Here is a 10,792-nt window from a genome sequence, read left to right on the forward strand (position 1 = left end):
TGCAATTAATCACGATTAACTAGGGACAATTATTTGATTAATCACGATTAAGTATTTTAATCGATTGACATCCCTAAAAATAACATTTAATTTTTCATTTGTTTCCATACTTTTTCTCCTGTCAGCTGTATTAGTTTCCGCTGTCAGCGACATTGCACAACTGCTTGTTGCCCATTTTTAAAACATACTTCAGTTCAAAAAATGTCTAGCATGCAACCGGGTCACAATATTGGAGCCTATTTAGTGCTTTAGTTAAAGAGAACTGCTGTCGCTTAACCAGTAATTACCATATTTCCTACGCTCCTTGAACCTCTCATCTGACGCATGGGAAGTATGTGTGTTTGTGTGTGTTTGTGTGTGTCTGTGTGGGTGTGTGTGTGTGTGTGTGTGTGTGTGCCTGGAGGCTGATTGTAGTCTTGTGTATGTTGAAGCGTTCATAAATCTGTGTCCAGCCAATAGGGAGGCTCCTGTTAATCCCAGCTCGCTAAAAGGAGCCGCAGTGAGAGCAGATCAGAGGAGTCACACAGAGACACAGAGCAGAGCAGACACAGAGCAGACACAGAGCAGAGAGGAACACTGGGAGTTTCTGTTTTTGGAGATATTCCACTAAACTTTCCCATCACTTTGCTGCACTTTGGAGGTTTTGTGAAAACCCAGAAGAGGAGATCTCGAGTTTTCCCCACTTTACTGACACTTCATCCTATTTACATCAGAAGCTCTTGTGAGGTGGATTGCTGCTGTTCTCTTTCTAGATCTACTCAATCTCTGTGATCATGTCCTCCGGGGATGCCTCGGAGCAGCCGAATCGGCGGGTCAGCGTGCTGTGTTGGGATCAGGTGCAGCGTCTGGATCACATCCTGGGAGAGAGCATCCCGATCCACGGCCGAGGAAACTTCCCCACGCTGTCCGTGCAGCCCCGGCAGATCGTCCAGGTGAGAAACAATCCAGGTCCAATCCAAATGTTTATTATCACAACTCTAAAATACAGGCTATTGGTGGAGTATAGGGGAATAAAAAAGTTGGATTAACTAAAGGACTTCCACGAAATAATGCAACTTTCATTAGTTTTACTTACTGTGGTGTGTTTATTTATATTTAATCAATTTAAAAAAGACATGCAAACATCATGCATAACTTCTTTTATTAGACTAATTCCCTGGGTATAAGATGCATTTTTTTTAATATACTGTAGGGTTCTATGGATTTAGTATAAGGACACCTGCAAATCAAACAGTGTGTCATTGAATAAAAAAAAGTAAATATAATCTAAAAATAAATACAAATAAAGTAAAAATAATGATTTTCTTTTTTGAAATAAAGTAAATATAATGAGAAAAATTATAAAAATAATAAACAGATGAGAAAAAAGTAGTTTTTACAGTATTCTGAGAGCTGACCAGGTTGACCCCCCCTCACCAATACACACACATACACTCACAACCCAACAGGGCACATATTCCCATATTGATTATTGATAATAATCAGCTGTAATTCTGGAGGGGATTTTTCTGGACTATTGTATGTCTCTGAACCGGTGGAATTTTCCATAATGTAGTCACACTAATAAAATTTTAATACATGTACGTACAGCCTCAGATGGACACTTTTCAGTGAATGTCAAAAAAGAAAAGAGAAGTAAATTGACTAAAAATAACAACTAGAACTCAACAAAATCACCCTCTCTCTCTCTCTCTCTCTCACGTGTTGACACATGCTGTAGATTGCCACTGCTTTTACACACCTAAAAAGACACAGACATAAGAGTTGGGATGATCTAACACTGTGACTGCAGTTTTCCACTAGCTCACTAATAATGCTTCAGCTCCTGGAGTCATTTTTTTTTATTCCCAGATAATGATTGAGCTGCTGCAGTATATTTACTAGGAATTATACCTATAGGGGAATTTTCCTGTAATCTTTGCCTGTAATCCAGGTTCATATTTCACTTGAGTGATTCATATTTTCTCTGGTGATCCTGTGGTGGAAGAAAGAACCCCTCACACACCAAACATTTAAAGGGCCTCTGCAATCAAGGGGGCCCTGTCATCTATAACATTTCCTTCATTTATCACGGTCCTGCAGACAACAGGGACCCTGAACATCTTTCTTTCTTTCTTTCTTTCTTTCTTTCTTTTAAGGGGCTTTTAGAGACAAGCTGTCTCTCTGTCTCCAGCGTCTGTCCTGTTTGATGTTAGCATGTTGGATGTGGTATTACCTTAAATACAAAGACACACATTTTGGTAATCCAGAGTTTGTTTTTGTCGTCTATGTATACACCCTGGAGAGTCATAGTTTAAGAAAACAAGTTTCTCATAGGTAAAACGGCATCACCGTGCAACGATGCCATTATTGCGCCGTGTTCGCTGCCATGGAATATGTCAAGCAGGTTTCAAGTCTCTGCAAGTTGATTTTCATACCATATGGCCATGAAGGGAAACCAAATGGCTGCCTGGAAGGAAAAAAAAAAAAAACACACTCCGTGATCTAAACCACTATGATATGTTTTGGAAAATGGCAGACAGTAATGTGAGGTATTCGTGATTCATGGCAAATGGGGTTCTAAAACATGCGAAACCGCCAGTCTGCTCCCTTTTTTTTATAATGCCATTTATTTTTAGCCTACGCACCAGACAGAGCTGTCTACCTGAGACAGCTCATGTCGTCACACACTGGGTAACGCTGACCGAGGGATCGCACCCTCAAAGAGGAGCCCCTCTCTCAATGGCTGGGTTTGTCTGCGGGGGCCACATTTAAATAACATCTGTTTGTGGTCTGGTTGTGAGTGTGAGCCATGGGAGCAGTGGAAGAAGACTTTTACTGTTACTGACACCTCTGTGCTCTCCGTTTAACGTCGTCAGTCGTCAGCCTAATATTTGGTACACGCTCCCTCAGCAGGCTAAATCTACAGAGACCCTATAGCGCCTTACCACATGATTATAAACACAGATATCTGATGTGTGTCGTACGTTACGTCATTTTTGTTGAGTGGGTTTCGTGTGTGGCGAGTGTGTTTCTGTTGGCCACCAAGAGGCTTGTCTCTTATTCCAGCTCTGCAGGATATCATATTTAAATTGTTTTAACTACTGGAAGTAATTCTCCACTTTACCGGATGGTATAGAGAGAGCAGCCTGCTGGATTCATGTGAGCAGTGGATTAGTGCCTGTAATAACACTGGGCTTGTGGGTCAGGCTTGACAACGTATCACTGTGGTAAGCGAAGACCAGTCGCCTGACTCCACTGTGGCCCTCGCCAGACTGTAAACCAAGCCCTCACTAAGGCTATTGTTGAAAACGAGCAACACGAAGACACCACATGCTCCCAGCGCTCCCCAGAGGAGGTAACGGTCAGTTCAGACTGTTCGGTAATGATTTTTATTTGGCAGTTTGCTTTCAGTTTTTGGCTTTCAGTGCATCATTTTAAAACCGTGTGGGTGGCGCTGATAGCATCTCTTTGGTTGGTTTGTCCAGTTGATGAAGTTGGAGTTTTATTCTAAGCCAAAGTGGCCGCTCATACTTACTTTGAAACAAAACTTTCCATCACTTCCTGCGTGCCCATCGTAGCTGTTACCATTGAGGACACCAAGGCACCTTTTCCCCCGGGGATTTTTGTGGCCTTAGCATCTATAGGGCTGCAACTATATCGATTAGTTTCATCGTAGATTAATCGATTAGTTGTTTGGTCTATAAAACGGTGAAAAATGACGATCAGTGTTTCCCAAAGCCCAAGATGACGTCATCAAATGTCTCGTTTTGTCCACAACTCAAAGATATTCAGTTTACCGTCATAGAGAAGTAAAAGAAACCATAAAATATTCACATTTAAGTAGAATTTGTACTTTTTTTTTCTTAAAAAAATACTCAAACCAATTTATCGATTATCTAAATAGTTGCCAATTAATTTAATAGTTGACAACTAATCAATTAATCGTTGCAGCTCTATTTTAACAACCTGGGGTGAGCTTACTTATTAAACCCAAAGTTACTCGGGGTTGAACGATACATCGATCTGGATCGATCTATCGATTCAATGATCAACGATCCAATATCATCGATGCAAAGTAAAAACATTGATACCTATCATCTTCTTTAAGCTGCGCCTTTAGTTGATTTTTGTAGGATAAAACCTGCAGAAACAGACAGCAAAACCTTTTTTTACCCAGTTGTACACCTAAATTGCTATAATAATAAGTCCATTTGGCAAATTAGGATACAACTTCAATTCTGAATTCAACATTGTACTATATGATATAGTGATAGAGCTTGATTTTACGAGGACACTATCACAGTTAAAGGACATATAAGGATGACCATTCTTACTGTAGCTTTCACTCCCACCAGTTTCACCTTACATAGCTGGCTCAAAGCTCTACAACTAATTTAAAGACATTAAAATGTCTGTGAACCCTTGAAGCAGATTGAAAACATCCATCTCATAGAGGAGTAATAATAGCATCACGTTTCAGTCACTCTGGTCTGAGCGTACAGGTGAATGACCACCCTGTGCATAGGAAGCTTTTTAAATCAGAAGGAAAACCATCATCATCCCCCGCTGCCTGCAAAGAGCTACTGTATGACTGACGGGCTGGGGTTAGTTTTGGAGTGAATGTGAAGGTCAGGGACTCGTAACTCCTCATTCACTGTCGCCATATCCTTGGCAGAGGGATCATCTGACTCACTGCCCAGAGCTCTCATGGGCGTCCAGGGGACTATGGGCTGGTAAATGGCTGGGTCATTTCAAACTGCCATCATAAAAAACACATTCAGGCCGCAGCTTAAATGAAACACTTAAGGAAGAGACTGGTCTGGAGAAGGAAAGTGGAGAGACTGCGTTGTGTCGCCAAGGCGTTGTCAACACCAGACAGTCTGGTGTGTTTGCGGCTCTTTTTTACAAGGTTTTTTTTTTTTTTTTTTAACTCGAACGTCGGCGGAAGTGTCTCCCCTTTGCTCGGCTCACCAGGTGCTTGTTGTGCGTCATGTGGGAAATGCACTCGGCTGTTTTATGAGTGCTGATGGTGGGGGTGGCAGAGCTGTGCTTCCTCATACGCTCCATTTCAGGACCCCCGGACAGGCAGATTATGGCGTGCTGTTAACTCGCACCAACCGTTTAAGTGTGAGGTCAGAGCAAATACTGCTGTGGGTTTCCCTTGCTGGGTAGTTGTAATGTTGTCCAGTGCCGTGTGAAACTCTGTAATTTTACTCTACAAAAGCATCTGACCCTACATAGATTTATTTTTAGAAGTTTGCAATAGAATATGTTGCTTTTCTATCATAACCTTTAGTGTTAAAAGGAATATTTTAAAGAGGACCTATTATGGTTTTCCCCTTTCCTTTAGTGTGTTATATAGTTCTTTGTGCATGTAAAAGGTCTACAAGGTTACAAAGCCCAAAGTCCACGCCAAAGGGAGTAACTCTCCCCCGACAGAAACACTGCTCCTGAACTGCCTGAAATGCCTAGCTTTACCACATTTGCATAATACCTGCCTAGCGGCTAGTTTGGCACGCCCTCAAACAAAGCTAGTTAGAATTTGCTAAGATGAGAAGATTGATAGAGTACGCCTATTAACTCCCTGTCAAGTACAGGACTGGAATCGGGTGTGTTAGCCTAGCTGGCATGCGGCTAGCATAACTGTGTTTAAATTCAATAATATGCCTACCAACACCTCTAAAGTTGGCTTATTTAACACATTGCATCTCATTTGTTTAATCCCTACACAAACAGAAATGCTGAAATGACACAACGTGGTGTTAGGGGGAGTTGTGAGCCATATTTAAGTACTAATTCTGTGCAGTGTCTCTAGCTAACATGCTAGCGTTAGCACATAACTAACTTAAAACCACATTTCTGTTTGTGTACGGATTAAACAACGTGATAGTGTTAACGTGAGATGCTTGTTTGTGTATTTCTTACACTTCGGAGAGCGCTAGGCTAGCTGTTCCCCCCATGTTTAGCTAGGCTAAACACGCTAGACTCCAGGGGCCGGTTGCGCAAAGCACCTCAAGTTGAGATTTTCCTTAAAGTTAAGGAGTTTTACTGCTGTGAAATCTCTTTCAATGCAGTAAATGCCTTAACGTGTTTCCTCAACTATAAGGCAACCTTTTGAGGAATTCTGTGCAACACCCTTAAGTTCCTCAGCTAAGGAGAGTGCAAGCCTTAAGTAGGCCTGTCATACTTGAGGAGACAACTTAAGGTGCTCTGTGCAACCGGCCCCAGCTTCCTACTTAACGCACAGAGATAAAATCTGTCTTCTGATAGCCTTCTTGGAAAGAAAGCAAATACGAGTATTTTCCAAAATGTTGAACTTCCTTTAACATCAGGCCATTTTAAATGTAATGGAGACACTTGGCTCTTACTTAGGGTTTGATACAAAAATGAGGAAGCTGAAGAGATTACTGTAGGTGAAGCCAAAGGGAGGGAAAATCATATCTTACTTCCTTTAATCTTATTGTGTTTTTCAAGGCTTTAGTCGGTAACCTAATTGCTAAAAAACAACAAAATATACAAATCAATCTCAGAGTTTAATATAAAGAAATCATCTTAGTTTTGCATCACCAATTAGCACATGCTCTTTGCAACTGCCAAGTGGTGGAGCAATATTAAAAAGGGATTAATGATTAAGTTTACACCTTGCATTTTAAAATCTTAGTGTCTAAAATAAATTCTAATAGGATTACCGGGGCTGGATAGACGTCCGTCTGCATAGATTGATAGCTGGTAGGACAGCAGCAGATCCCTATGGCTCAGCGAGAGAGAGACAGCTGTGCTTTGGATTTCTTCAGAATCGGCCTTGTTTGGATGTGTTTCTCCTCTTAGTGTCATTTGAGTGATGCAACAGACAGGAAGCATAAACATCTCAGCTGTCTGTAGCTCAGAAGCTTTCCCAAGCATCGCAGCAGTGTGTGTGTTCCAATAACCAGATCTCTTGATGTGGTCATAGGGTACAAGTTTAAAAGTCCACAGCTGAACTGTTATTTTTTCTCTCTAACAACAGACACGCACTGACTTGTCATTTTTCCACAGCTCATCTCTATTGTGCTGATGTTGCTTTTATTTCATATATGAAGAGGTAAATCAGGTATATGTCATTAGAGGTGCGTTGTGCAGTGTGTAGGGTATAGTTCCCCTTCTGCAACACGATCGGTTGTGGTTAATGACACCGTCCTTTGCTCTCGAGTGGAAGATCATAGCCTCTAAGCAGCCCGCTTTGTTGTCAAAGTGCTCTTAAGACAGATACTGAAAGCCTGTCTGCTTCAGGAATCTGCCACTGGCTTCCCCTGACTTGTGCGTGTATAGCTTCTGCATTTATCTGCACTCAAACATTCTAAAAATGCTGAAATCCTGCAGCGTTTTTTGAAGTGAACTGGTTTCTTAAATGCAAGTTGCAAGTCGAGACGTGTAACTAAATATCTAAATTGGTCTAAATATTTTATTGGTCGTGCAAGACTTTTTTGTTCATACCAAACGTTTGAAGTTGTGATTTAATTTGGTAATTTCGTGTTTTAGCATAAATCTTTCTTCTTCTGCTGTTGTCCAGGAAAGGGTATTGAATTCAACCTTCACAATAAAATGAGCAATGTGTTCATGTCTCATAATACACCGTCATTAAATAGGATTTTTCCTCCCTCTCGCTCTATTATGAAATATTATAAATGACAGCACCTCAGATTCTTTTTAAGGATAAAGCAGCTCTCTTTTTACATGCACATACTTGTATTTGCTGTGACCGCCTCTTCTGATTGTTGTCTCTTTGTGGATACCATCACTCAGTTTTTCCTCCCTGTCTCTGTGTACCTTTCAGGTGGTCAGGGCTCGACTGGAGGAGCGGGGCGTGTCGGTGTCTGACGTCAAGCTGAACGGTTCAGCGGCCAGCCACGTGCTTCACCAGGACAACGGCCTCGGCTACAAAGACCTGGACCTGATATTTGGCCTGCGTTTGACTGATGACAAAACCTTCCGGGTGGTGAAGGACGTGGTGCTGGACTGCCTGGTGGACTTCTTGCCTGAAGGGGTGTGCAGGGAACGGATCACGGCCCTCGCCCTGAAGGAAGCGTACGTGCAGAAACTGGTGAAAGTTTGCAACGATACGGACCGCTGGAGCCTCATCTCGCTATCCAACAACACCGGCAAGAACGTGGAGCTGAAGTTCGTGGACTCTCTGAGAAGGCAGTTTGAGTTCAGCGTCGACTCCTTCCAGATCACTCTGGACTCGCTGCTGCTCTTCGACCGCTGCTCGGAGACGGCCATGTCCGAGACCTTCCACCCTACGGTGCAGGGGGAGAGCATGTACGGGGACTTCGAGGAAGCTCTGGGTCACCTTCGCTCCAGGACTATTGCCACCCGCAACCCAGAAGAGATCCGGGGCGGCGGGCTTCTCAAGTACTGCCACCTGCTGGTGCGCGGCTTCCGGCCGTTCTCCGAGCCTCAGATGAAGCAGATGCAGCGCTACATGTGCTCGCGCTTCTTCATCGACTTCCCCGACATAAGCGTGCAGCACAGGAAACTGGAGGCGTATCTGCAGAACCACTTCGCGGGCATGGAGCACAAGCGCTACGAGTGCCTGGTGACGCTGAGGCGAGTGGTGGACGAGAGCACCGTGTGCCTGATGGGCCACGAGCGCAGGCAAACGCTGGCGCTCATATCTGCCCTGGCGCTGCGCGTATTCGCCGAACAGAATGCTATCCCCGCCCTGTCCAACATCACCTGCTACTACCAGCCCGCTCCCTATGTCAGAGATGTCAACTTCAGCAATTACTACGTGGCACAAGTTCAGTCCCACATGGCTACATGCAACTCTTATCAAACGTGGCTGCCTTGCAGCTGAGCAATGACTTATAGGACGTGAGGAGAGATTTCCTTTTTTAACTTTACATTGATGTAAGCCGAGCATTCATTCGAGTGCTCGGTGCCTCTGTAGCAATGTGGCTTTTTTTTTGGTTTGGGGCCCATCGTGGACAAAAAGGAATTAATGTATCTTTTTTTGCCAAATCTTATATCAAAACCATTCCACTAAGTTATATTGATTAATACTGCTGTAAAAAAAAAAAAAAAAAAAAAAAAAATCTAATTCGAGTATACCTTTTTATTCTGTTGTCATAAACAAAGTGGACATGTATGAGAAAATATGAAGGGTTGATGTGTGACGGAGGAACTTTGCCAGGTCTGTTTCTTACCTGATGGAGGCTTGCATTGGGTCTTTAATGAAATGTAAATACTTTGTATGAAACCAGAAAGCTGATTTTTTTGTTCTGTCTGTGGTTTCAGCTGACCTGATTAGGAGGGGAAAAAAGGACCAAAGAAATAATTTCTTGTGTAACATGACAAACAAAGACTCTATGTGGTTCCAAGTGCCTGAAACTGACCAACTGTCTTTATAGTATTTGCTCTGTAAGAATTGTTTTTTGAAACTTCCAGGTTATTTTACATTACTATATCAAGGGTCAGGGTATTTGTTTTTAAATCATTAAAAAAATGTCGAAAAATGGAAAAATGTGGTCGTCCTTTATGCTTTCTGAAAAGTCCATAGAGATAAGATAAGGACAAACTGGTCTCATATGCTCCAGTTGACTTGAATTAGTCTGGGAATCATGAATGCGTACTCTATCTCCATTCTCTGTGTCTCAGTTTCTGTGTCTCTAAAGATCTCCCTCCGTCTATCTTTCACAATCTGTCTTCATCACACACACAAACTCCTCAGTGTGTTGTCTGTGCTCTATCAGCCAGACACCGACTGGCCCGACACAAACACTTACTTGTTCAAGCTCTGCGCATTCCCCCAGAAACGGATTCCCCTGAGCCCCCAGCCTATACATTAGCCATTTCCTTCCACTTGTGCATCCGACAAGGGCTTTCCTTGGCCTCATTCAGAGAGGGGAGATTGCTGTGTTGCTTGTCTTGGATGGGTTGAGCTCTGAGGGGGCAGCTGAGGACCAGGTGGTGAAATGGGACTGCTGGCTTTTCAGCAAACCCGACGATGCATTCCAGCACTTCACTTCCTGGATAATCAAAACAGTTCAGTATTTCATCCTCACTTGGACCAACATTTCTCCGCGCTACGACATTTCATCCTAATTACTTTTGCATGGGAGGACAACTTCTTGTGATTTAGTAGAGCATGAAATGACTTGTAGCTTGTGCTGGGACACACCTGCATACTTTTGCTTCTGATGGAGTACCCCCAACGCTAGAGCACATTAGTGAAGCGCTCGCTGATTTTTTTATAGAAGTTCATTTAGAAGGGAAAGCGTCTGTCAGAGTGATTAAGGGGGAGATGTAAATGCAACAAGGGAAATTAGCCTCCCTGGGTTAGCTGTCAGACTCGTCTCCAGGCTGTTACAGAAACACTCAAGGAAACACGGGACACCCCTGGAGAGAACACGCTTTAAAGTCACAACTGAGATAGAGCTTGTCGTATCTTTAACAACCCAGTGATTTCTGCGCCAGCTGGCCAGACCTCAAGAGCCGACCACAGAGCTGTGAACATCACTGTGTAAAATTTATTAAAAAACTACAGCAAGTTGTGCATGTTGTTTAAGGGTTAGAAGATTAATATCATGAAACTTTCCGCTCTATGGATAGCAATGTTGGTCATTCCAAATATTTCAACAACTAACAGATGGATTACCATGACATTTTGTACAGACATCCATTGTCCCCAGAGGACTAAAATGTGTACTAATCCAGTGTAATATCTCAACATCTACATGATGGATTGGCACACAATTTGGCACAGATATTCATGGCTCCTAGATGATTAATCCTCATGACCAACTTTGGTGATCCCCTGACTTTCTTTTAG

General features: G+C 42.8%; 1 protein-coding gene across 1 annotated transcript; it reads left to right on the top strand.

The window, feature by feature from the left end:
* Nucleotides 1-502: 502 nt before the first annotated feature.
* tent5bb (terminal nucleotidyltransferase 5Bb) lies at nt 503-9,056 on the top strand. Its single transcript, XM_074613578.1, has 2 exons — nt 503-932; nt 7,796-9,056. Exons 1-2 carry the CDS (start codon nt 774-776, stop codon nt 8,816-8,818), a joined length of 1,182 nt encoding a protein of 393 aa, XP_074469679.1. The 5' UTR covers nt 503-773; the 3' UTR covers nt 8,819-9,056.
* The last annotated feature ends 1,736 nt before the right edge of the window (nt 9,057-10,792 follow it).

The sequence above is a fragment of the Sebastes fasciatus genome, chromosome 17 (assembly GCF_043250625.1).
Source record: "Sebastes fasciatus isolate fSebFas1 chromosome 17, fSebFas1.pri, whole genome shotgun sequence".
Lineage (NCBI taxonomy): Eukaryota > Metazoa > Chordata > Actinopteri > Perciformes > Sebastidae > Sebastes > Sebastes fasciatus.

Bases quoted from the DNA above. Each gene is read 5' to 3' on its own strand.
- tent5bb (XM_074613578.1), top strand. From the start codon at position 774: ATGTCCTCCGGGGATGCCTCGGAGCAGCCGAATCGGCGGGTCAGCGTG. The intron at 933-7,795 runs GTGAGAAACAAT...TGTACCTTTCAG, and splicing joins AGCCCCGGCAGATCGTCCAG to GTGGTCAGGGCTCGACTGGA.